The sequence below is a fragment of the Elgaria multicarinata genome, chromosome 4 (assembly GCF_023053635.1).
Source record: "Elgaria multicarinata webbii isolate HBS135686 ecotype San Diego chromosome 4, rElgMul1.1.pri, whole genome shotgun sequence".
NCBI classification, from domain to species: Eukaryota; Metazoa; Chordata; class Lepidosauria; order Squamata; family Anguidae; genus Elgaria; species Elgaria multicarinata.
In genome coordinates this window covers 51,180,954-51,208,841 of record NC_086174.1, presented here as the reverse complement: position 1 = coordinate 51,208,841, position 27,888 = coordinate 51,180,954, and the positions used below count along the sequence as shown (strand labels likewise).

Here is a 27,888-nt window from a genome sequence, read left to right as displayed (position 1 = left end):
TTTTTGTTTGCACGCAGGAATTGAGAAAAGAGCAAGTTCTGGGTCAGGCACCACTGAAAATGTCTCTCCAGGTTTCCCCTCAGGCACCATGGAGGAACAACAACATCACCTTTTTGAACAAAGACATTCCCGTGTCAGAACAAGGAGAAACTATTATTGGCTTCTATCTGCTGGCTCTCGGTATGTATCTTTATGGGCTGTGTCTCTGTATAGTTTATGAAATGAAGCATGCTGTATACAGGGTTTAAAGGGGACTTTGATGGACCTTCATTAAGGGATAAGAAAATGTCATAAATTGCCATTCTTTTCTCTTATTTATTATGAGAACAGAACATTGATGTGCTTTTATTAAATATGACATTCAAGTATTTGGAAGGAGGGGCAGGCAATATGATCAGTCCAGTGTACTGTGCAAGGTAAACTGAAATACCAGACTATAAACTGATTAGGTTCCATTCATTTCAAAGGGATTAAACTGGTTTGAATCCAAATACTTAAGCAGGTTGCATATAATCCAAGCTTCCCTTCTACTAAATTGCAATTGAAGATTTGTTTGACAAAGAAAAAAGTTAACAGGCCCTTTAGCATACTTCTCAGTTAAGGAAGATGAGTTTTGTAGGACTTTCAGCTATATGTGTGCTTTGGAGTCTAAATCAGTCAAATTTTAAATTACATGGCTTATGTAAGAAGAAGAAAAAGGGTTGTATTTCTTTAGTCAACAAAGAACTGTTAGCAGTTTGGAATTTGCCAGCATCTAGGTTAGAGATTTTTCCTTGGCTGTTACCTTACTAGTTAAAATCTGTAAAAATGTTGACTTGAAAATGTGAAAGGGTTTTTAGTGCTTTGCAGATGATTTCTGCACATTTGTCTGTTGATTGATACCTGATGGACTATTATTGTTTTGCACCCAAAGTTAGATCTGATTCAATCAGCATGAGCCAAATTAAGGAATCTACTGTTGCTTGAGACCACTGCAACAGTAATGTTAAATTACATTGTGATGACCAAAATGAAGAAGTGGTCTTTCAGCACAAGGACTCCTTACTGGAGATATCTTTTAATGATGAGAGCAGCTTCAGGCCTTGCATACGAAGTTAAATGATAATTAGAACAATGAACTTCTTGGTCTTAAAAGAGTTAAAGAAAGAGGAATGAAAGATATATTCAGGTCTTTTATTTTACATTATCATTTGGATTTGGCCTATGGCCCTTAAATGATAGGTTTGCTTACCATAATTTAGACATTCCAGTACTGGAATTTATTCAGTTTGATCAGAATTCCTTTGACATCAAAATTCACAGTGGTACATGTGGACATATGAGAGTGGTTAGAGGGATTGTCGCTGCCCATAAAATTTCATCCAGATCTTGCAGTTTTGACTTGGTGAATTTATCAATTATTCAATCACTCTTTGATACACCAAAGTTGGGTGTTGCAGGCAAAGGGAATATACTTTAGTGACTGGTCTCAGTGAAGAAAATAAAGATGAATTTTATCAGGGATGGAAGGCAGTGAGTTTCCTACTTACTTTGGTTTTAGGAGACTGGAGTAGAAAAGTTTTTTTTTAACACTCTACAATTCTTATTTAAAACTAAAACAACTGTATTAGATTCTTTTCCTTTAAGACACTGTCCCCTTAATGCTGCTTTCCTCTGTACAATTTTGGTTCCTGTAGTAGTTGAGTTATTATTATTTTCTATATTGATAGAAGTTATATTTATTTATGCACAGTTTGAGAGTCCTAGCAACACATTTTTATTAAGGATGCTTCAATATGCATAACACTATCAACAATAAGCACAGAATGTACTCATGCACTTTATATTCCAGAATTGCAAGCTAACATTATATGCCCCTGATAAAAAATAAAAATGCTTTTACGTGAGATAAATGTGTTTTCTAAGGCAATGGTTAATTTATTTTATGTAGTTTCACCTACAATTTTAATGTGGAAGGACAGTTGGTTATAGTTTTGTTCTTTTCTGCATAAAAGCTTGCTTTTTTAAAAAAAAATAGTGAATTAGACATTTCTCTTTTTCAAATGAAGACAAGGTCTTATTTGTCTGCTAGACACTAATTCAAAATTAGTGAAGACATTTCTTTTCTCAGATAGGAATGTTATATTAAAATTAGTTCACACAGACAATGTGAATATGATTTCCCATAAATCTCACATCTCCTTTGTGTGTAGCAGGACTGGAAAGGTACACCTCCAATTTGATAATGCAGTGTTACAAAACATCCACTTAAAATTAAGGCCCACAAGTATCAAATGGTATATTTGGGGCATAGGGTTGGCCAGCAATTCCTCAAGCCCATCCTGGCAAAGACAAGGTATTTTGACCTGACCACTTCCTTCTAACAAGCCAGTCCAATCCTGCCTTAGTCTTACAGGTGTTTTGTGGGAGCATTTTTAGCAATGTTGCTGCCTCTTTTACAGACCTTTGTAAACACACACACACCTACCTGGCAAAGTAAGCTGGGATGATGCTGACTTATCCTTTTTTGCAGGCCTTTAACTTTCAGCAGTTATTTTACTGGGAGCACAGATGCTTCTGATCAGAGACCAGAGATTGGGGGCTGCCCAGCTACAAGCTGGCTGTGATGGAAAATTATATGCTTTTGTTTATTTGAGCAAGAAAATGCTGGCTTGGAAACAAAACTTGTCCACTATAGAAAAAGCGTGCCTTGCCATTGTATGGGTTCTGGAAAGTTGACCTTGACTGGCTGAGAACAAAATTCACTCTCTAAACTGATCACTCTCCTCTGTGCTGGCTGTACTGAAGCAAAGATCCTCATAGCAAGCTTCTCCAATCGAGTTTATCATTGTAGGATTATAATTTTGACAGCAAGTATATTAAAGGGATGGATAATGTCATAATTAAGTCTCTAATGAACTCCTATGGGCACTTCACATTATTTTCCCAAGGAAACATGGAAGCTTCCAAGATTGCTGCAACATACCATTTTGCACATCACTCATTTGCCTGAAATATCTTATCGGCCTTTTTGTTGTTGTTTATTCGTTCAGTCGTTTCCGACTCTTCGTGACTTTATGGACCAGCCCACGCCAGAGCTTTCTGTCGGCTGACGCCACCCCTATCTCCCCCAAGGTCAAGTCTGTCACCTCCAGAATATCATCCATCCATCTTGCCCTTGGTCAGCCCCTCTTCCTTTTGCCTTCCACTTTCCCTAGCATCAGCCTCTTCTCCAGGGTATCCTGTCTTCTCATTATGTGGCCAAAGTACTTCAGTTTTGCCTTTAATACCATTCCCTCAAGTGAGCAGTCTGGCTTTATTTCCTGGAGTATGGACTGGTTTGATCTTCTTGCAGTCCAAGGCACTCTCAGAATTTTCCTCCAACACCACAATTCAAAAGCATCTATCTTCCTTCGCTCAGCTTTCCTTATGGTCCAGCTCTCGCAGCCATAGGTTACTACGGGGAATACCATTGCTTTAACTCTGCAGATCTTTGTTGTCAGTGTGGTGTCTCTGCTCTTAACTATTTTATCAAGATTTGTCATTGCTCTCCTCCCAAGAAGTAAACGTCTTCTGATTTCCTGGCTGCAGTCAGCGTCTGCAGTAATCTTTGCGCCCAGAAATACAAAGTCTGTCACTGCCTCCACGTTTTCTCCCTCTATTTGCCAGTTACCAATCAAGCTGGTTGCCATAATCTTGGTTTTTTTGAGGTTTAACTGCAACCCAGCTTTTGCACTTTCTTCTTTCACCTTTGTCATAAGGCTTTTCAGCTCCTCCTCGCTTTCAGCCATCAAAGTGGTGTCATCTGCATATCTGAGATTGTTAATGTTTCTTCCTGCGATTTTAACTCCATCCTTGGATTCGTCAAGCCCAGCACGTCGCATGATGTGTTCTGCATACAAGTTGAATAGGTAAGGTGAGAGTATACAACCCTGCCGTACTCCTTTCCCAATCTTAAACCAGTCCGTTGTTCCTTGGTCTGTTCTTACCGTTGCTACTTGTTCGTTATACAGATTCCTCAGGAGGCAGACAAGATGACTTGGTATCCCCATACCACCAAGAACTTGCCACAGTTTGTTATGATCCACACAGTCAAAGGCTTTAGAATAGTCAATAAAACAGAAATAGATGTTTTTCTGGAACTCCCTGGCTTTCTCCATTATCCAGCGGATATTGGCAATTTGGTCTCTAGTTCCTCTGCCTTTTCTAAACCCAGCTTGTACATCTGGCAATTCTCACTCCATGAATTGCTGGAGTCTACCTTGCAGGATCTTGAGCATTACCTTGCTGGCATGTGAAATAAGTGCCACTGTCCGATAGTTTGAACATTCTTTAGTGTTTCCCTTTTTTGGTATGGGGATATAAATTGATTTTTTCCAGTCTGATGGCCATTCTTGTGTTTTCCAAATTTGCTGGCATATGGCATGCATCACCTTGACAGCATCATCTTGCAATATTTTAAACAGTTCAGCTGGGATACCGTCGTCTCCTGCTGCCTTGTTATTAGCAATGCTTCTTAAGGCCCATTCAACCTCACTCTTCAGGATGTCTGGCTCTAACTCACTGACCACACTGCTAACATTTACAAATGGAAACTACAACTAAGTGTCACAGTGTGGAACATTTCTGTTCAAGGTGCCAGCCAGCCAGCCAGCCATGACCTCTTCTAAAATACTCCATTTTGGTATAGGATTTATCTTCTAAATATAAGAAAGGGGCTAGTCTGAAACTATAGCAATTTTTAGCTTCAATTTCTGAAAATGCAAAACACAGGGGATCCAGTGCTCAGGAAGGGGTGAACCCTGGATGATCCCAGGATAAACCTTAGGTCTAGCTGTGGCCTCAGTGTCTGCAGGAACCCATTGTGCTATAGGATTTCCTACAGAGAGCAAAGGTAGCACTCTGCTTCCTTTTTAGGTCCAGTTCCAGTTCAGACTGACTTCCTGCTACACCCAGAGACTTCTCTCACCCATTCCTCTTGTCTAGTGGGAAAAAGAAAGATAAGCCATCTCCACTTTCATGGACCATCCTAGCTCCCATTGAAACAGATCACCAGAATGTTATAAGCTATCAACCTTCCTCTTCCCGGTCTCCAGAGATACTGAGTCTGTTGGCATGACATGACAGCCCATCATGGGTTATTTAACCCTTGGTGAGGTTGCAGCATGTGTGGGGCATGTGCAGCTGCCATTTTGAATATGCGACCTCTGCTTGGGGGTTGTCATGTTGTGCGAGCCCAGTGATGATGGGTTATGTGAGGTTTAATTAACTCTTGCATAACTCATGGTCTGTTTTAGGGTTAGGTGAAGGATATTTAACCCTTGTATAACCCACACTCACTGGGCTCACATGACTACTTAAAGAAATCCTAAGAGTAAAGGATTACATAGTTGGAAGGGATTCTGAATCTCTTTGTGGTCATAGGTACTGGGCTGTAAGGGACCAACACCGTAACATTATAATAACTTGCAATGAAGAGATAGCATGACTAATTTTGCTTTTATAATTAATGGCATCTACCAAGTAATTGTATGGGAATAACCTTTCGGCTAACGTGTATGTCATTCAAGAATAATGTAGAGGTTGGTGTAAAGTGGCACAACAGCAAAGCAACAAGGAGGCTCTGGATGTAAAATGTATAAGAAAAATAAAAAGACTGATCGGGTTTGTAATTGATTTCCCCCCACAATCTGTGTACATTGGCTCTCTTAATCAGCACAGTTGAGCAGCCTGAAAACAGTTTGGGAACAGCTCGCCTCTCCTTTACTGGGCTTTTGTTAAGTACTGACTTGCAATCTTGTGCATTTCCCTATCCATGTAAAATCAAGCAGCATTCTTACTAATTCATTACATCACTGTAAACTATGAATCTGTGGGGAGGTTGTAAATAAAAATAAAAGATAGGTAAAATAGACCTCTTGATTATCAAAATCTTAGCAAATCAGCTTTCTAGCTTTTCTTTTATATCCTTTCATATGTAATATAACTAGTTTTTGTCAAAGCAGTTATATCTTGAAGAAATATCACCTTAGAGTTTTTAATTGGGTGTTTTGAAAGTTTCAAACCAAGGTCTGTTTGAATGTGCTAGTCTCTTCAGAAGAGGTTTCTGTATAATTCTACTGATTTGTCATTGTTAGGCTGGTCCAGCCTAATTTGTTCACAGTTATATTAATCTTGATTCACTTTTCAGATTGAATTCAGTTGGTTCAAACTTAGCAACTAACTTAGATTGGATCCAGATAATTGTATCCTGGAAAAAGAGTATACCGAAGATTTTTTAAAGTAAAAGATGTAAAAGAAGTCGAGTTCTGTAAATGCTCTAATGATAACATCATATCACCTGCATATAATCTTCCATCTTTGGGGGTGCGGCGGGGGGGATCTGGCCAAACTGCCATTGCTAACAGTACAATTGCTCCAGAAATTATGGGTGATAATGGACATCTCTTGGATGCCAGCAGATGAACCTTTTACCATAAAATTGCACAGCTCTTTGAGGCAGGGTGGGTGAGATGTCACAAAATTGCACAGCCACCCCCCGAGACTTCATGAAATTGCACAACTTTTTAAGGCGAGCCCAGACTTCGTCCACTTCCACTTGTAATTCTCCCATATTTTCCCACCACTTCTTCCATCCTTTTGCTGATCCATCCAGTGAAGTTGGCTTTCCTGCCACAGTACCTCCATCTTGTCTGGATTAAGTCTGAGCTGATTTGCCCTCAACCATCCCAAAACTGGCTCTAGTTACCTGTTCAAGAGTTCCACAACCTCCCTGGGATAAGCCTCTGTGGGATGAGTAGAAATGAAATATAAGGCAGATAGAAATGAAAGGTACAGCTGCGTGCTATCCACATATTCATGATACCTTAGGCCAAACCCCTGGTGTTAAAAATCATATGGGACAAGATAGACCCTTGTGGTACCTTATAAGCCCATTTACCCCATTTACCCCAGTGGCTATGGGGTAAAGCAGCAGTCCCCCAGCACCACTTTCTGGAACCAATCCTCTAGGAAGGACTGAAACCATTGTAATGCCATGACTCCTAAGCTCAGCCCAAAAAGATATCCCAATATAATTTGTCTAAAGGTATTTTGTTCCTCTTCAAATGTTGGAGTTCTCCCAAGCCGGTGATATTCCCCTCTTGTGGATAGATAGTGCTTTGTGTGTGTGAGTTTTTGTTTGTTTGTTTCTTTATGATCCACACTTGAACAATGAGTTCACTATAAGTAACCCAAATCCAATTCAGAAAAATATGAACCCTCTAGCACCTAAAATAAGTACAACCACTCTAATCCATCAGAGATTAAGATAAAATGAGGAATCTTCAATTACCCCAAAACAGAAAATGTCATTTTGTAAGGATTCTCTTAATCATAAAGATTGATATAACAATTATAGAACTCATTACTAATTAAGTTGTGGGTGTTTTGGTTTTCCCCCACCCTAATATGTCACTGCTTATCCTAATTGGTGGAATAATAAACTTCTTCTTTTAGTATTGTAGTAACTTGCCATGTTTGCTTGGCTTGGCCCCTTGTTTGGAAATGCCAAGGATTTTTCTATCTTCCTGGTCTCCAGAAGCTCTAGAGCCTTTCTACACAAGGAAAGCTCCAGAGCTTTCATACTACTTTCTGTTTAATCACAGAATTTAGATCCAAGCAGTACACAAAGAGCTGCTATTCTGCTATATAACTTCTAGGTGGCACTGTGGTATAGCAGAATAGTGTAAATACATGAGTGGAAAAGCATTATCTTTCACTTTAACAAATAATACCACATTTTCCCTGCTCTAAAAACTCACTAAAAGTGCTGTTTACAAAAAGAAATGAAACTGGAGGGTCACTGCGTCATCTAAAGAACCCATAAACAACCATGAAAAGGGAATGAGGAGCACATTTTTTTTTTTGCCTTTTCACTTTTGGATCGCCTTTAATAGCAAAAGCCCATTGTTTTCTTTGCCTTTTTATTTGACAGATAGTAATGGAAGAGTGGGACCTGGAACAAAACGCTCTTGCTCACTGTTCCAGTCAATAAGTCATGCAATGTCCACCACAATACTTCATTCCATTTACTGTCCCACCTGATTCTCCTCCAACAGTCAGTCAGCATTCCATGGGCACCAAGCATACTCAGTCCGCATTGGGATGTTTTTGATTCCCCTCTCCAACCCTTAGGGAAATGTTTTCCTAAAGAATTTGTGTAGGTATAGAGAAGTTTGGGATATAGCTCTTAATGATAAATTGACTTGTAATATTAAGTGGAGGAAAGGCATAATTAAAATAAATGAGTTTGAAGGAATCTGGAAACAGTTCCTAATATTTGTGTTTACTAAGGGAAGTGAGAAACCGCCAGCGGAAGAAAATATGAGATTTTGGAAGCAGGAATAGATCCCGAGGTGGAGGGTGCACTTATATGTTTAGAATGATTACATATGTAATGATAGGATAGGTTATAGTTAATATTTATCTTATATATGTATTCAACATTTATTCAAAATGTATGTAATATGTTGTGTTGTTTCTTTTTTGTAAGATGTTTACTTTGTGTTTTAAAATAATTATAAAAAAGAATTTGTGTACATCTGCAAACCTCAGGGCACCACTGAATCTGCTGATACCTCCCCGTTGTGCAAGGGTAATACCATTTTGGCTGCACATCCTAAATAAAGATAGTGATGTAAAGGAGCCTTTAGGATGTGCTTTAAATGAATCTCAAAGAAGTATAATATTATCAATTATTTCAAAAATGTTCTTGAATGTCTTTTTCTAGTTTGAATTTTGCAAGGTCAATTTAACCTTTAAAAATAGTCGGCGCTTCCCAGATCATTAAAACTGGAGTGTAGTCTGAATGAAATCTCAAAAAGATCATTAGGGATTGAAGTACAGTCCCTTGCTCTGGATTAAAACAGTCATTTTGCAGAGCCCATTGATTCAGCCAGGATTTTAAAAACCTTAGGTACTTCAGAGAGCATGTTATTATAGAAAAGCATAATATAAATTAGATGGCGAAATTCAGAAATAAAACTACCTCTTGAAAATCTCAGCTCATCAATGGCAAACTCTTTTAGAAGGGAAAAATTCTCCCTAATTTTTAATCACTACAACCACCCCTTTGGTTAAAACCATTATTACTTGTCTGGGCCCCATCCATATGACAACAGGATGGCTCCTCATTAAATATAAACCCGAATTTTCATTGATTCGAATGTAGGTAAAGAGCGTCACACTGCAGCAGCAACAGTGATTTATTTCCTGAATTTATTTTTTTTATAGTGAGTTATAAATGCGCACATGCACATTATCACATATAGGAAGCTACGGAGGCGAGAGGAGTGAAGCTATACATTTTGTATGCGGAGCTCCACAGATTCATAGAACATACAAACTGGGAGCAGGGGGTGGGAAAGGAAAGACGCAGCACAGCACAGGGAAAGGAACGAGGCAGCAGAACACGTCTCCTTCATCTGGCTGCCCGTTTCTCCCTCTTTGTTTTTGTGAACCACCCAGAGAGCTTCGCATATTCGGTGGTACAGAAACGCACTAAATATATAAATTCATAAATAAATTTGTTTTAAGAAGCTTTCTCTGTGGAGCCCCGCAGAGAGACTTCAAACTAAAACTGGCACGAATGTACAAGGCAGCCGATTGGTGCGAAATCAGGAAATAGGCCAATTACGTTGTCCTACCCTCAAAGCTCCGCCCACATGTCAAAATCCGATTTAACTCCCCAAAGACACATAGCCATAATGTGGTGCAAACTCGAATATGATCTAAAAGTCGCGGTAAATCCTGAATGCCAAGATGTGCATTATTGCGGTTAAAACCTGGCACTGTGGTGAATGGACAGCTGCGACATGTAACCTAAAATGCAAATATGCACATTTAGGTTGGGGTAAACAAGCCGTATAGACAAGCCCCTAGTAATAACTGGCTGCTCAGGAATTAGTTTTTTTTAAAAAAGCTTCATTAGTTCACTATATTTGCTTGAATATGCTTAATTACTATTCTGGTATACACCCAGTACTTACTGGTGTAACAATGCAATACTCAGGTACTGCCAGTAAAGAGTTTTCTTTTCTTATATTACATGGAATGTTCTTCATCAGGTATGGAACACTTGTTTAGTATTGAGAGTCATGTTGAGAAGATATAATGAATGTCCTCTCTCTCTCTCTCTCTCTCTCTCTCTGTGTGTGTGTGTGTGTGTGTATACTTTTCAAGAACAGTGCTGAAACCATGTTAGGTTAGTGATGCTATTATGTGATAATTTTAAGTGTAATTATTAACTTAAACAGGATAAATGCTGATCCAACTTCATAAGCATAACAAAATTAGCTCAGAAAAATGGGCATCCCCAGTGGTTTCTTCCCAGCATCTGATTCACAGAGTCATACTGATTTTGAGAATGGAGGCTTCGCTCAAATATCTTGATTTCATCTGGATGACTGACTAACAGGACGGATTGTTCTGCAAAGTATTTCTGAAGAATTCTTTCAAGCTCATGATTATATCCATCTAATGGAGGGATTAACAAATATGCTCAAGCTCCCTCAATCCCCTAAAATGTGTTAAACCTCTAGTTGGTTGTAAGCTTCTTGATAAACAGATGGTCCCCATCTGCAGGCTGAATATCGTGTTGTATAGCTTTCTAAATCCTGCCTCGGAGTCTATGAAGGCAAGAAGACTTTATCCCCTGAAGCCATGTTTCTTGAAGCAACTACCTCTTCTAGAATGGTCATCTTATCCATCAACCTGCAGTCACGCAGAAAGCATATTATGAATCACAGGGTGAAACTTGTTTTGTGAACCAGTCAGAGGGCTTCAGGTATTGGGCAATATAGAAATGTAATCAATCTGCCAATCAATCAATACCTTTATAACATGCACAAGTTGACTAAATGGTATAAAACCATAGTTGGGATCATTTTAAACTGTTTAGAATCAACCATGAACTATAATTATATGTCATGTATTTGAGCAGTTTCTTACTTGGTTATTACTGTTTATTTTATTTTCTAGGTTGGATGTCTTGGTTTGGGAACAGCATTGTAATATTTGTACTGTATAAACAGAGAGCTATCCTTCAGCCTACAGATTACCTGACATTTAACCTGGCTGTATCTGATGCCAGTGTCTCTGTCTTTGGGTACTCTCGTGGGATCATTGAAATTTTTAACGTATTCAGAGATGATGGATTTCTTATCACATCAATATGGACTTGTCAGGTAAGAGCTAAATGTTGATGGATCATGCAGTCATGGGAGACAAATATCATACAATATAAGGCCCAGAGCTTTTCAAAACAAGGCATTTATTGTGTGCTCACCATTCCCTAGTCATGGAAGTTTAGTGGTTCTTTAGATGATGTTGTTAACTTTCAGTGTCCCGAGCTTTCTAATCAACTTCCCATTTGTGTGTGTATATGTGTGTGTATTTTATTTTGGAATCTCAAAACAAAGTGCAAATCCCTATGAGTATAGTTGTGTTATTCTGCTTTGTTCTTCTATACCATTGTGCCACCTAGAGGTTATATAGCAGATTGTAAGGAAAGACAGAAAAGGAAAAACACTGTGTGTAGACATCCAATCTTAATCCTGCAAAGAATGCAGAAGAAGAAATAGCAGGTTTTCATCTAGAAAAGCTCCTAGTGCAGATGAAAGGTGCCAATTTTGTGTATTCCCTCCTCCCCTCTCCAGTGCAAATCACTCCCCAATTATTCCCTTGTAACCTCACCTTTAACTATGGCAAAGAGTTAGATTCCCATTTTATCTAAGGTTTGAAGTTGGTTTGAAAACCCTGGTTAAAGGGAACCTGGTTAGCATTAACCATGGTTTACATCAGATGTAATGCTAAACTAGGCCTGCACAACCTGTGACTCACAAAGCCAAATGCAGCTCATCATCAGCTATATATAGTAGCCTACCTGGCACTCAGTAAATCCCCCATCATTACCACCTGCCCATGAGTGCAAAAAACAGGAGGATTGTCAAGCAGCTGCTAGGCTATGCTTATACCATGGATGGTAGTAGGTCCGTGCTAAGTCATTATTAATGCAGGAAAGAAGGGGACCAATTCCTCTAGCCAGCAAGAAATGGAACTTCATGAGTCCACAACCCATCAACCTATTTTTTATCTCTTAACTGATTGGCGGAGGTACATCTGCACTGGGCCTATGCATGTGTAAGATGCTCTTCTTATTTCCTATTTAATTTTATTTTCTTTGCATTTTCTTTATTACTGTTGTTCGCCCTTTGATCTTATTTTCCTTGAATTGGTTGCCCAATGCTAAAGGATAGCATTTATCTATCTGTCACTTACATTAAGATCATTAGAGCTTTATTTAATGTTTTCAGCATACCTGGAACAGTCTTTTCAGCAGGCTGAGAGAAGCAATCCCATCTGCAAGTATGCAAATAATTATGTCAATCAATTTTGTATCAGCCAGTTTTAAAAAATCAAGTGCTCTTTTCCACCCCCAGCAGCCTCTCCTCCATCTTGACCTAAGATTTATTTATTTATTACATTTCTATACTGCCCAAGAGCGAAGGCTCTTTACGCAGTTCACAATAATTAAAAATAAAGCATGAGATAAAATCTAAAAGTTTAAAACTACAGTATCAAATAAAAATACAACCTTGCACCCATGCAAAGATTTAAAATACCGTAACAGATTTAAAATAGAAAGTGAAAGGCTAAAATGCCTGGGAAAAGAGGAAGGTTCTCACCTGGCACTGGAAAGAGCACAAGGTAGGCGAGTCTCTCTTTCCACAACCAGGATGCCACAACAGAAAAGGCCCTCTTTTGAGTAGCCATCCACCTCATTTCCTTTGGCAGGAGCTCTGGGAGATGGACTGCTGAGGATGATCTTAGGGCCTTGAAAATTATATACTGGAGGAGATGAACCCTCAGGTAACCAGGGCCGCCGAAAGTGAGTTTGGGCCCCAGTAAAAAAAATAAAAATTGCCCCCTTCCCCCAGCAAGGGCAGACTGGCTAAGAAATTTTAACTGGCATGGCCTGTGGGCAGGAAGCTGCCATCCCAAGCAGCAGGAGGGCTCCTGGAGGATGAAGGCCTCCCGAGGCCTAGGCACCCTCCTCCATCTGGCACCATTTGAAGGCCTGCCAGTGCCACTCACTCCCCCTGCTTTGGGCAGGCCTGCTTGGCTGCCCACTCCCCCACCCTGGCCCTTGATGTAGCCTGGGGAGCAAGACTGGCAGACCCCTGGCGGCAGCCTCGCCCGGGCCACACAGCTGGCTGGCAAGGGATGTGCTGTGAGTTCATGGTACTCAGGCGGGGCCTGGGGCCATCTCTTCCCCCCACATTTCTGCTCCTGACCCCCAAGTGCTTCCAGGCCCCGGGAGTGCAAACCCAGAACATAGTCAGGCCCTGGGCCCGCTTCCAGACTGCTGGCCCCTGGTATTTTGTATCGGCTTCCCCGCATCTCGTCAGCCCTGCAGGTAACCTGGCCCTAATGTGAAAATCTTTTGAGCAGAGCCTCTAACAATACTAATCTTGGTGGAAGGTTATTCACTTTATCCAATGAGGTCCATTTTTTTGTCTTGTTTAAGGATTTCACTCACTGGCGTTTGCCTAATCTTGTGAATGATGAGGCTGCAAATCTGCATGCCATTACTTGCTGCTGAAACCCACTGAAGTCAAAAACAACTGATCTGAGTGCAGGATTGCAGCTTCCCTCCTTTGCAAAATTCTCCCAGAGGAATAACTCAATTCCTAGTCAACATCAAGATCCATTATGCCATAAAAATCTAGGGGGAAACAATACACATAGGAGGCTACCTTATTCTGAGTCAGACCATTAGTCCATCTAGCCCAATATTGTCAACACTGACTGGCAGCAGTTCTCCAGGGTTTCAGACACTAATTTCTCCAACCCTACCTGGAGATGTTGGGGATTGAACCTGGGACCTTTTGCATGCAAAACAGGTGCTCTACCGCTGAGCTACATACAACTCCTCCAAATGTGTAGGACTTACATTGTTTAGTAATGGAAAACAGTACTGGGCCACATTTTGGGTGGAGATGCTAAAACAAATGTCTCGTTATTAAAATTTCATGCAAAAATGTTAGTTATGGGACTGTGTAAATATTTAATTATAATGTATGTATGTACGTAATAGAGCTTCAAACAGAACATATGAGGAACTTTGTCCACTTTTTAAATTGAAGAAGAACTGATTTTGCCAACATTTCCTAAAGGAATAGCATAAGTTAGCTACCACCTAATTTTTTAAGTGATATTCTGGATATGTCAGACGACCGGGGGTGGGGTGGGTGGGGGGAACCCTGTGTCCTTCTACTCTCAATGTTTGTTTGGCTGTCATTTTGACTGGAACTCTGGCTTTAAAGAACAAACTTTTGCCAACACTAACATTCCATTTTTAAAATATTTTTTAAGCAGCAACAAGGAAAATGAAAACGTGTATTAACACATTTCTGGGAACTGCAGTCACAGTACACTATCAGATTTTCATGAGAGGTTCAACACTGAAATTGGTGGTGATATTTTGAAACACACACAAGTGTACAATATAACCTTGTATTTTTGGAAAAAATGCACTTAAGCAATTAAGTGCTGGATATTTAAAGTTATTTTCCTTGGTAAACAAACCTTATATACATGGGAGGAGAACTCATTTACTCAATGGTCAGGGATGAATATCCAAACATTCATTTAACCAGATCTTAAAATAAACAGGAATGCTAGTTATATATTGGAATATAGACATAAGGATGTGTAGAAGAGGTTGAGTTGTAAGACAATCATGGCTGAAATAGCAGAGTTTCTACACTATATTTAAAATAGTATTGGAGTGGCTATTTTAGAATATGGAACCATTTGTCAGGGACAAAATTAAATTATGAAATTTGCTGCCACAATATGCTGCCGTTAATTTAAAAAGGGGATTAGACAAATAAATGGAGGATAAGACTATGTACTACCTCCAGTCTCAGGTCTCCTCCGAATGAGTGATTTATTTCACCCTGGGGATTGACCACTCACGAAAGTTTGTTCCCAACGTCATTTTACAGGATGTTGGGAACAACCAAGATGTCTCCTGTTGTATCCCTTAGAAATTCCGCCATGAAAAGAACCACTTAATGCGATAATTTTCAGATGGGTAGCCATGTTAGTCTGTTGCAGCAAAAATGACAGAGCGTCTTGTGGCAACTTAAAGACTAGCAAATTTATTGTAGCAGAGCTTTTCATGGACACTAGCCCACTTCATCAGGTGCCGTAATGTTGTTTTTAATGCCATCTCAGGGACTAGGAAGTGCCAGGAAGGAAGGAAACCTAACAGTAGACAAAGATCATATGTTAAGAGCCCCCTAGTCACAAAACAAGTAGCAAGGCAAAGATTAGCAGGAAATTATTCATGTGTAGGGTGACTTTTCCTGCTGAAGGGAATGAGATTCTCTTTTGAAGGAGTGAATCAATCTAGGTTGAGCTAAGCAAGAGAGTTAAGGAAACAGACAGGCAGAATAACTCAGTGACACAAAGGGAAAACAGATTTAGGAAACAGCAGCTGGCAAGTGATTCAGCACATTCAGAGAGCAGCAGAGACATAGAACAGAAGAGATTCAGCAGAATATTTTAAATAAAAAGAGAGAGGTTGGGATAGCCTGGATGACTCTTTATTGGTAGAAAACACTTCTTCCATAGAAAGGAAGGACATAAGTATACAGTGCTCCCGAGTATGTGTGGTGTTTTCCACCCATGAAGGGACTTTCTTTCTTTTTAAAAAAATGGATCTAATTAATATATAATTAAAAAATAACCATATTAGACTCTGACAGTAGAAAGAGGCCTGTAGCACCAAGGCTGCAATCCTATACCCACTTTCCCAGGAGCAAGCCCCACTGAACTCTTTGGGACTTACTTCTTGAGTACACATGTGTAGTATGTGCAGTATGAGGAAAACGTTAGCCTATATGTTTCAGTAGCCTTAAATTCTCCTGATTCTATGTTGGATTGTGGTCTAACAAGTTGACTGTACCAGACTGTTGGTGACTAGACATTCTGATGGACACCTCAGTACCTCACACTGAGCAGCAAAAAAAATGGTACAACACGTTCCCTCCTAAATTTACAGATTGCTATTCTGGTAACTGTCCTAGAGGATTAAATTCTGGCTGGGACAATAGAATTCTAGCCAGTTGACAACCCAAGAGAAATGGTGAAGATGTGGGGTCTGATGTAGCTGGATGACTAGGAATATGTGGAAACAGTTGAGACTTTAAAAGGCTCTTATAGTCTCCAATAAGGATATACTAGGTCAACAAAAACAATGATCCTATGTTGGCATCTTTTAAAAATGTCTAAACCTGGTGACAAACCTATGTTCCACATTACCAATAGATTAAAGCATCTGCCAAGGACTCTTTTCAAGCTTCTCCAAGTCCTTTCTCCTCAGGCTACCCTGCCAGTGTGCGTCAAAAGTGGCCCAGAGGTCCTCAAGGTTCACTCACTGGGCATGTGTAACCTTTTGCTTCAGTAGAGGCTGCCAACGTGGATTAAGTAATGTCAGCTGAAAAGGAATTGACAAACTCAATTTGACCTTAAAAAAAGAAGTCCCTGGACCAAAAAAGAAAAAGAAAAGGCCAGAACCCACACAGGCTTCAGTCCTAAACACATTTACAGGTAGTAGTCCCATTGAATACCATGGGAGCAAGTGATAGGATTACTTTCACAGTGACATTTCTATTCAGCATAGGTCTTATCTTTGTAAAGTATCAGCATGCTTGGGAGAACCCCAAGTGCAGCCAATGGTGAAGGATCATGGGAATCATAAACATCTGGAGGGCCACAAGTTGGTCTCCCCTGATAAACCAAGTCCCCCCCCCCGCAAAAAAGATTCCAAAATGTTTATCTTTAAATGTATGTTAGTACAAAGTAAGCATGAGATTATGTAAAACCATCCAAGATAATTAGCTAATAGCAGCCAATGTGGCATTATTACTAGTTCATATGATCTAGAAAGTTAATCGAGGCCTAATCCTAAGAATATGCAGTATCAACAGATGAGTGTTTACGATGGGGCAGCAGTACAGAAGCATTATGTCAGGTTACTGAACCTTAGGTTAAGTTCAAACAAGATTTATGGATAAAACGAACTGTGTGAACCTATGCATGTTTACTCAGGGTAATACAAGATAGAGAGTTCCTAGTGCTACTAATAAAAGTTGCGATTCTATCTGTTTCTCTATAACAGGTTTTCTGCACTAAGAGAAAAGATGGAAGAAGTGGTGGGAAAATAGGAGACAATATGAGTTCAAGATGAAGATGTATAGTTTAGCTTTGGGGTGGAAAGGGGGCAAAGGTGTAGAGGTGTACAAAGTTATGCATGATGTAGAGAATGTGGCTAGGGAGACATTTTTCTGCCTCACTTATAATACTAGAACCCATGTCATCCCATGAAGCTGATTGGTGGGAGATTCTTTACAGATAAAAGGAAGTGCTTCTTCACATAGTGCATAGCCAAACTATGGAATTCACTACTACAAAACATAGTTATGACCACCAATTTGGATAGCTATAAAAAGGGGTTAGATGAATTCCTGGAGGAGAAGGCTATCAATGACTACTAGTCCTGATAGCTATGTGCTACTTCCAGTATCAGAGGCAGTATGCCTAAGTATGCCATTTCCTGGGAAACATGGGCGGGAGGATGCTATTGAACTCATGTCCTGAGTTTCCCATCAACAACTGGATGGCTACTGTGTGGACTAGATGGACCCTTGGTCTGATCTAGCATGGCTCTTCTTATGTTCTTATGTAGAATGCCCATAAAATTTCATGAATGAAGCAGGGCAATAGCACCATAGAAACGTGGTCTGGAAGCACCCTCAGAAGTAAATCCCATTGAATTTAATGGAGCCAAGCTACCCAAAGCTAAAATAAAAATAAACATCTTAAACTTACTTCCAAAAGATGCTCAGTTCTGAGTGAATTTCATGGGAAAGGGAATTCCCCACTTAATCAATGTCTGGCAAGACAACCTACCCAAAGAAAAGAAAATGGTGGTTCTCTTAATTTTAATGCAACAGAGGATTGAGAATTAATGGCTCTCAGACTTAACAAAGTAATAGCTGAAGTACAGGTATTCCTGGAGATTCATGTCTATATATAGTTCATTATTCCTGACATTTGTGTAAGATAGAAATAACTGACAGCCAAACCATTCATCTGACAGCCCTAAGAGCATTAGCAGATAAAACAGGTGGTAAAGGTGAGGATCATTCAACTCACCTCAACATCCTGATTATCTAAAATTGGAATCTCTTCAAAGTAAACTAAAGACTGAGCCAAAAGCAGAAGAGAGGGGAAACCCAGAAAGTCCCCCACCATGTTTCTTGTTTCTTACATTTAGGTAGGAAAGATGTACTGCACAAACCCGTTCTCTCCTAAAACGTCTGCTTCAAAAATTGTGATATTGTAAATATTTAATAAATCTGTATGACTTCCGCAAAATGATTTCAGTGGCTGAAAGATCTGAATCTGCAATTGTCTATAGCGTCATGCTGGAAAAGTGTGACCTGAGCAACAGATCCTTTTCCATGCATAAGTGCTTCTTGTTGAGTAGGTCTTAGGTGTGCAGCTCAGTATTGCCAGTGTTACAGAAATATAATTTCTATGATCTATACTAATAGTGATCTCAATTCTCTGAGTACAGGCCTTCCTTATACAGCCCAAATGTATTCAAGACCCCATGCACATTGCACATGAAGGAAGTATTGGCAGGTTTCGGGGACCCCCAGTGTTCACAAAAGTACAAAAAGTGTTTAGAAAGAAAATCTTAAGTAGACAGTGGGGGTGGGGAGAAACTCCAAAAAACAACCCAGTTAGGACCAATCATGTTCAGAATGCTGACTGACTGTTGAGATGGAAAACATGGGGGCAGAGTTAGAATACAAGGTAGTAGCTTGAATCCTGAAAGGGACCACTTCACAGGGCAACAATTTGTTACAGATACCACTTCTCTCTAGTGTATTTTGCTTGTTTTATTTATTTATTTATTTATGGCTTCAGAGAGAATGCCTACACTGGCTCCCACTTGACTACTTTTGCCTTTGGCGAAAATGTTGATAGCTTCTGCCCGTTCAGAAGACACCTTAAACCATGGCTTTAACCACGGTGGTTAAGCCAAAAAGCCAGCCTGTGTTCAGAAGACACCTTAAACCACGGTGAATAAAGCAAAAGGGCCTTATTCACCATGGTTAAAACTGTCTTCTGAAGACAGCCTGGCTTTCTGGCTTAACCACCGTGGTTAAAGCCATGGTTTAAGGTGTCTTCTGAATGGTCCCAGCGTCTGAGAACAGAACAGGTTAGCATCAGCCATACTCCAGCAGATAGTGAAGCCCCACTGACTGGACGTAATTGTGTGGACACTGCGTGCAACTGTGCCCTGAATTGTGAATCCAACCTTGATCTACCAATTCTTTAAAGCACATCCTAGTGTTCTGTGGTCCTGCAGCTGAGGGTTGTTGTTTTTTCATGTTGGGTCCAGCAACACTCAAGACCACCACCAATTGAACAAACTAGATTATAAACTCCTCCATGATTTGTCAAACTGGCAAAGTGGACACTGTTGGGATGTGTGGACATAGAGCACAAAGTGTCTTAATGTGGAAAATCTGGCAAGGGAGAAAAGAATGCTTACACATTGCCTTCCAATTGGTAGCACTGGGAGCCCTCCATCTGAAAGTACCCTAGGTAAGTCTTCCCCAACTTGGTATCCTTCAGATGTTTTGCACTACAACTATCAACCCCAGCAGACATGACCAATGGTTAGGAATGATGGAAGTTGTAGTACAAAACACCTGGAGGGTATAGGTCGGGGAAGGCTGAAGTAGACAGTACTGGGTTAGATGGACTAACAGTATATGGTAGAGGTCCCCAACATGGGGGGCTCCAATGGTGCCCATGAAGCTCCCTGCTCCCTTCACAAATTTATTTTGAATAAATACCTTGAAAAATATTAGGGCACCAGGTTCTGCTTCCTACTCTTGAACCTGCCGTCGATGAGCTGTTTAGCGAACAGGAAGAGAAGAGTAAGCATGCACAGGATTTTGCCTGACTTTGCCAATCTGATTTGTATTCCCATTTATTAAAATAAAGTGATTATTTTCATTCCACCCCCAGAAGGTCTAATCTGTTAGCAGTGCCAAGCATAATTGATTCTCAAGCTAGGACTCAGACCCTCTAATCTTCTTGTATCAGCTTTTGATGTTTACTATTAAACCAAAGTGCTTTTGTCTTAGAAATCCTGAATGTATGGGATTATTGCAGCAATTTCTAAATGGAGCTCCTATTGAAAAGCAGTTAGTAGTTCAATGACAAAGGCTGCATACTCATGAAGTTTTTAATGATTCATGAAAAAAGCATTCATAATGCAGTGACAGGTTACGTGATGCTAGGTCCCCATACTGGGAAGCTGAAACTAATTAGTTTACCAATCTTTATGCATGTATTGGGACCAAATAGATTTGTACATACTTTTCCATAATTAGGACTGAAACTTGATGTACAAAAAAAGTAACATAAGAACAAGTAGCTACCAGAGTTAATGAGTCACTGAATGAAAGCCATACCCTCAATATAGAAGTCTTTCTTTCTTTCTACAAAATATTTATTTATTACATTTCTATGCTGCCAATAGTCAAAGTACCCATTCTTCCTAACGCTAGATACATGGAAGCAAACTATGATAAGGATAAAGTGGTCTAGACATACTGAGAAGAATGGTATCATCATCATCTTCTCCTGTCTTCCAGGGCCCTGGCATTTAAAACAAATTAGGAGAATGAATTCTGATTCACATTAATTCACATATATCACCCAGTTCACATGCAATGAACAACCTACAGTTTGTTAACCGTGGGTTATTCGGGAGTGCACAGGAGCAAGTCACTGTGCTGGCTCCTGACCACTCACCCACTTCTGCTGTGTCCATAATGTACAGTGCAAACCCAGAACTTTGGGTTGTTGAGGGAGAAACAGCTTAGTGTTTGAACCTATGGTTTGTTCTTGGGTTAAAACTCTGTGTTGTTTCTCCCTCAACAACCCACAATTCCGGGTTCCCCTGTTACGGATAACAACTCAGGGACGCAGTTGCTTAGAGAGTGGAAATGGGTGAGCAGACATGAGCCAGCATGCTTGCTTGTTCTCACACTCCCAAACAACCCACAGTTTGTTAAGCATGGCAATAATTCACTTCATGCAAACTGAATCTATATCTAAGTTTATACATTTACTAGACTATCCTCTCTGAGTAGTGAAAGATGGTGCCTCTCCCTTCCACCACACACATGTATGTTTCTGTGTATCAGGTTGCTGTTAAAAGCACAGGAGCAGGGCTAATAAAAAAAAATCAATTGGGATTCTCCATGAACTTTTCTTCCTAGGCATTTAGCAGCTCTGCTCTATAAATGTTTAGTTGGAAGAAATTGCTACTGAATTAAATGGGAATTACCCTCAAGCAAAACCACCTATGCACCCTTTCCTGAAAGTAAGCCCCACTGAACACAGTGGGCCCGTTCAGAAGACACCTTAAACCATGGCTTTAACCATGCTGGTTAAGCCAGAAAGCCAGGCCGTGTTCAAAAGACACCTTAAACCATGGTTTTAACCACGGTGACTAAGGCTTTTTGCTTTATTCACCATGGTTAAAGTCGTGGATTAAGGTGTCTTTTAAATCTCAAGGCCTTATCCTATACCCACTTACCTCATTGAGCTTAATAGGAGTTACTTCTGAGTAGGCATGAATAGGATTGTGCAGTTACTTAATTACATTATCTTGCCCGTTCTCCAAAGAGCCCCCCCTCCTCCAATCCTCACCAAAAATGCTCACAAAAATACTTGGACGCAGGTTAGGCTCAGAGGGTATGATTTGCTCAGGGTCATCCAATGGGCTTCAAGCCCTTTTGAAATATTTGTGCAATAGTGCTTATATGAAAAGATGTTTTAGCTCTTCTTTTTAAAATGTTTTGAAAAGCATGCCCTTAAAGGTTTTGGGCTATTTTGAATTAATACTAAAGCACTTTTTAGCCTGCCTCATTGACTCTCATCGGTTGAAGTAAATCACAATTAGAAGTGCTTGGCTTTGGCTGTTTCATGCTCTTTCTCCGTACACAATTTAGAATCTACGTTTCTTCTTTACTTTTCACTTCAGCAACTCCAGCAATCTAGGAGTTTAGGAGTATGTGGCCTCTCGCACACTAGAGGCCTTCAAGAGGCAGCTGGACAACCATCTGTCAGGGATGCTTTAGGGTGGATTCCTGCATTGAGCAGGGGGTTGGACTCGATGGCCTTGTAGGTACCTTCCAACTCTGCTATTCTATGATTCTATGTGTTCAAGCATGTGCTTGCTTGTTAATTTAATGTACATCACATCCAAATGATGCACCCTTGATTTTTCAGATGTCTTCATGTTCACTGATTATATGGCTGATAACTTCCCTTGACATTTGATATTTCACTGATACTTAAAGTGCTTCTTGTACGCCCCAAAGAATATGAGATCATTGGAACAATGTGAGAATTTGTTATTGCTTTTGGCATTCTCAGGTTGAGTTGCAGCAACTATTTCTTTCCTATTTGTTTTCCCAGGTGGATGGATTTCTGACACTGCTGTTTGGTCTTGCTAGCATTAATACACTCACAGTGATTAGCATTACTCGCTACATTAAAGGATGCCATCCTGATCGAGGTAAGATGGTTTGGGCAATACAAACTTCATGGTCTTGTACTATTAAGGCTTGATTTCCTATCTCATATGAATTCTTCTCTTACAGATGGCTCTGCTTGCACTATTGAAAATGTTGTTTATAAGGAATCAGGGTTATCCACTTTCCTAGATAATCTGTTTTAGACACACTGGCATATCGTGATAAACCATGGATGATTGTTGCAGGAATTGTAAAAATGGAAGTATCCAAGCACCCTTCACACTTTTAGCCCCAGTCTGAGGAGAAGCAAGCATGAGAACTTCCTTTCCTTTCAGCCACCTGAGTTCAAAGGGCAGTTGCAGGCTTGTGCCTGCATGGGTAGCTCTTGTCCTTGGCACTTTTTGAGGCTTGGTGGGAAGGGAGGGATTTTTCACTGGCCTTCTAAATTTTCTTGCCAGGGTAGAGAATGTCTGCACCCAATAGAGACCCTGTCCTACTCTGTTGCCCACCCCGCCACCCCCGTTTGAGTTTCCAGGATGTCTGCATGTGGCACCCCCACTTTACAAACAGAGGAAATCATATATGATAATTTAGTTAATGTTGTATTCTCTTTTCCAAAATAGGAAGACAAACAGTCCCGAAGCCCAATTAACAGGAAATTGTTCATATTAGTTAGTTCAGTAAAGATTTAAATTGGGAGGGGGAATTCCTCAGAAGCTTTGTTCAAGGTCAGTTTGAGACACACTGTATAGATAGCTACACTGATAAAACTAACTAGCTTGACTCACGCAGACCATCTGAGTACTTTATTGCTCAGTATCTTACTTTTCTGGCTTTTCCACAGGCATCTGGCAAAGCCAGGCATGAGGCCAACTAGGAGTCCATTGGACTCTCCCCCGTCCTTGGCACTTCCACCACACACACGCAAACCCTGTTTGCCTGCACGCCGACCCGCAGGACTTACCTGAGGCCTGTGCACACTCTGGTGAGCCACCCGGCCTGTTCTTTGTGCTTCCTCCTCCCAATCACTCCCCCGCCCCTGCCCAGCTGCATTTATATATCCTGTGGCTTAGCCACATGAAGTTCTTCTCATAGCTTAGAATCTCCAGCATACAAGTTCTTCTCATAGCTCAGAACCTCCAATGTGTCATAGCTAAGAACATCCATGCCACACATCACCTTAGCGTGTGTGTGTGTGTGTGTGTGTGTGTGTGTGTATGTGTGTGTGTGTGTATATATATATTTGTAGAGTCATTAAAATTTCACCTTTTAAAATATGTGCAGCTGACTTGAGTCTAGTTTTCTAGAAATTATCAACATGGGTAACTAGATTCTTGGTTGTCCAATTTCTCGATGCAACTTTCATAATTCAATTGCATGTCTTCATCGTACAATTGTAAAGCATTTTAAGTGCCAACTTCTCCTGATATGTGTTTCAGGGCATTGTATCAGCAATAGCAGCATCTCTGTGGCCCTTTTTCTTATATGGATAGCAGCTTTCTTCTGGTCAGTAGCTCCAGTCCTGGGATGGGGCAGTTACACAGGTAATGGATTTCTCTCTAGGACTGAAGTAGGCATTTGTGGTGGAAAATTGGAAAAGAAAATTGGGTTGGATCTAGATTTTGTAATACTGGGTAGGTCCATTGAAAATCAAAGGGATATAGATTAGTCATAAGTTCCATTGATTTCAATAGGTCTGCTCTAACATAGCTAAATCTGGCTCCAACTCTTGTATCTACCTGGGTAAATTAAGGGAATGATTATTTTACATTATTTGAAATTAAATTTCATGATAGTAGAGCTATGTTTTGGTTTGTTCTCTGAATCTAACTATTCTAGATTTGGGGACCAACATTACTAAGATTTAGGCTTCAATCCTGTACCCACTGATCTTGGGCGTAAGCCCCTTTGAACTCAATGGGACTTACTTCTGAATAGACTTGTATAAGTTTGTGCCGTTAATAATAATAAAAAAGTTTTCATAACCCCAAATAAAATTGTCTGGAGGCGTCACATATCTCTCCTGCCGATCCATATGGATTTTGAGTTCTGACTTCTCACTTACTATTGCTCAGTGCATACAAATGCACTCCTATGGAAGAACACTTCCCCATAGGAGCACTGTAATTTAGTGTATCTTCAAATGAATACCAATCACCCACTCAGCAAGAACTCTCTCTAGAGGGAACTGGGAATTGAATACGAAATACATTTTACACTCCCACAAAAGTGTATGGCTGTTCTGTATATCTAGGATCGCCACCTTTGTTATTGGCGTAACCCAAGTCAGATGCCATTTCTATGCTGAAAAGGACAGAAGACTGGTCATGGCTCTTGCACAGAAGGAAGGCTGAACTACATGAGGATTATAGCAAAACGTTGTTATAATTATTGAAATTAAGTCATTATGATATATTTTCCCCCATTTGGAATTCTAAAGAGTAACCGATCTGAATGGATATCAAAATTAGAAAAGTATATAGAGACCTGTCTTAAAAAGGGAATTATTAACCAAGTTCTTTCACCTCCTAGATCGCATGTATGGAACATGTGAAATAGACTGGGCAAAAGCCAACTTCTCGACAATCTACAAGTCTTACATTGTGTCCATCTTCATCTGCTGCTTCTTCCTACCTGTTTCTGTCATGGTTTTCTCATATGTGTCTATCATCAATACAGTCAAGTCAAGCCATGCGTTGAGTGGAGTGGGAGATCCAACCAACAGGCAGAGGCATATGGAACGAAGTGTCACGAGGGTCAGTCTGGCCTTCCCTTTTCATGTGTATACAAAAATGGGAACAGATCCAGTGCTCTCAGTTATCCTAGAATCTCAAGAGGGCATTTTATGTAAATCCAAGTGGCAAAAATACAAACCAGTGCATTAAAAAAAGCATAATAAGAAAGGTGATGGATTGAGAAATAGCGAGAAAAGAGAAAAATAGAGAATAATGAGAATTAGCATCTGATGCAGCAGCAGCAACACCTTAGAGGATTTGTGCTCTAATTGAAGCAGGGGCTGCAGGGCCATAGAAGCAGGTTCTGAACAGGTATCCCTAGCTAGATAAGGAACTACACACACTTGAATGGATTCCATACCTGCAGGTAACCCTCTCTGACCCAACAGCCAGGGCTGTGTAAGCAGAACCTTTTAAAAGAAGGAGAAACCCACCTATCAGCAGTGGAGTTGAATGCTAGATTCAGTTCATTTACATGAACCAGCTGATCAGTGGAATTTCAGCTCTTTAAAAAGGCCTTCACATATGCAGTTCCAGCTGCTCTGCACATACCCTGTTGAATTAAAGCTCTTGAATTTGAAGCACTATTGCCGGTTCCTATTCCCAGCCACTTTTCTGTAGCAGAAAAGGAAATGCTTCTCATATAATGCTTGGTTCTCAATTATGCGATGAAACTGGAAGTAAATACAACAAATTAACAGCTGATTAACAGCCTTGGGTAAAAATGTTCCGTGTCCAAGAGTGGCCAGCTTGGGGTTATTATTTTATTTTTAAAAACATTGTTATTGTGCTTTTTTAAAGATAAAATTCAAAGCAACTTACACTCTAATTATTTAAAATAATAAACCACAATAAAACCTCAAGTAAACACCTCCAACAATAATAATAACAAACAACAGCAATAAAATCTGTTTTGCTCAAGCAACAGGGGGGAAAAAAAGACCAAAACACAACCAATAGCAACAGGAACACAGTTATCAGAGCAGAAACCAGAGACCGTAGCTACTCATAAGCAAAGGCTTTATGGAACAACTTTGTTTTAACTAGGTGTTGGAAGACTAATAAGGATGAGGCTAGGTGGGCATTCCTGGGTAAGGCATTACATAATACAGGTGCTATGACTGATAGGTACCTTTCCTTGTGCCCAGGCACCAAACTACAGTCAATAGGGCAACCCCAGAGCTGGGCCTCAGATGGTGAACAGTGTGTATAGGAGGGAGCATATGGGAGAAGGCAGGCAGTCCTTCACATACCAAGGCTCTTTGCAGTCTGACACATCTGGAGGGCACCAGGTTGGAGTAAGCTGCTTTAGGGTACTTTTGGGTAAATGTAAGGAACAGCATCTTAAATTGGGCCTAGAAACAAATAGATAATGAAAATGAAGAACTGCAGTTATATGCCTTCTTTAGTGGAAGCATTTTGGACCAACTGACATTTCGGAAACCCTCTATGGTTGGCCCCATGTAGAGTGTGTCAGTAGACCAGTCTAGAAGTTATCAGAACATGAATGACTGTGGTCAAGAAAAGGGCACAGCTGGCATTTCAGTTCAAGGTGGGGCAAAGCACTTCTCGATACTGACATGATCAGCATCTGGAATCCGCTCCAGGCCAAATATCCCAGGAAGTGGACTGCACCAAGTGCAGTTGCCAAAGCCATTCCCAAAACCACCTTCCCACTAGGTTGGCAACTGAGCTGCCACATGATAGTGGTCAGGGAGCTGGTTTTGCCCTACAGCCTCCGGTTGCTGCTTCTAATTTAAAACACCGATAAAGCTCTGTTATTTATTTATTATTTATTTAAAACATTTATATCCTGCCCTATATCATTAAGATCTCAGAGCGGTGTACAGTTAATCTGAAAAGATAAGCTAGCAAAGAGCCAAAGAATGCTTAAGGCTTGAAAGACATCATTTATTGTGTCAATAAGAGACTTGGAAATATGATCCAAATGTCTTAATTTTCCAGGAACGTGTTCTTTGCCGTTGCCTCTTTTGGTAAGGAAATGGAAACCGGCATGCCTCATTCTTTCATTTTCTCCCACCTAGGTCTCCATAGTCATTTGCACAGCCTTTATCACGGCCTGGTCCCCATACGCGGTCATCTCCATGTGGTCTGCCTATGGCTACGCTGTGCCCAATTTAACCAGCATCCTCGCCAGCCTTTTTGCCAAGTCTGCCAGCTTCTACAACCCCATCATCTACTTTGGAATGAGCTCCAAATTCCGGAAGGACATTTCCATCTTGCTCCACTGTGCCAAAGAGATCAAGGACCCTGTGAAGCTCAAACGGTTCAAGAACCTCAAACAGAAACAGGAAAATTCGCCTTCTCAGAGAGAAGAGAAATACGCAGCAGACGTCCAGCCTGCTCTAAGTCCCGATTCGGGGGTGGGGAGTCGTTCCAACACCCCTCCTCCTGTGAACCAGGAAGTATACTTTGGTGCTTTCGATACCCCGTCCAACAATCCCAACATTGAATGCGACAGACTGTGA

The 27,888-nt window shown here is 40.4% G+C and overlaps 1 protein-coding gene across 1 annotated transcript; it reads left to right on the top strand.

Annotated features, from left to right (window-relative positions):
• Positions 1–59: 59 nt before the first annotated feature.
• LOC134398345 (opsin-5-like) lies at positions 60–27,888 on the top strand. Its single transcript, XM_063125628.1, has 6 exons — positions 60–180; positions 10,999–11,204; positions 22,606–22,705; positions 24,104–24,208; positions 25,197–25,420; positions 27,445–27,888. The coding sequence occupies exons 1-6, from the start codon at positions 60–62 to the stop codon at positions 27,886–27,888; spliced, it is 1,200 nt and encodes a 399-aa protein (XP_062981698.1).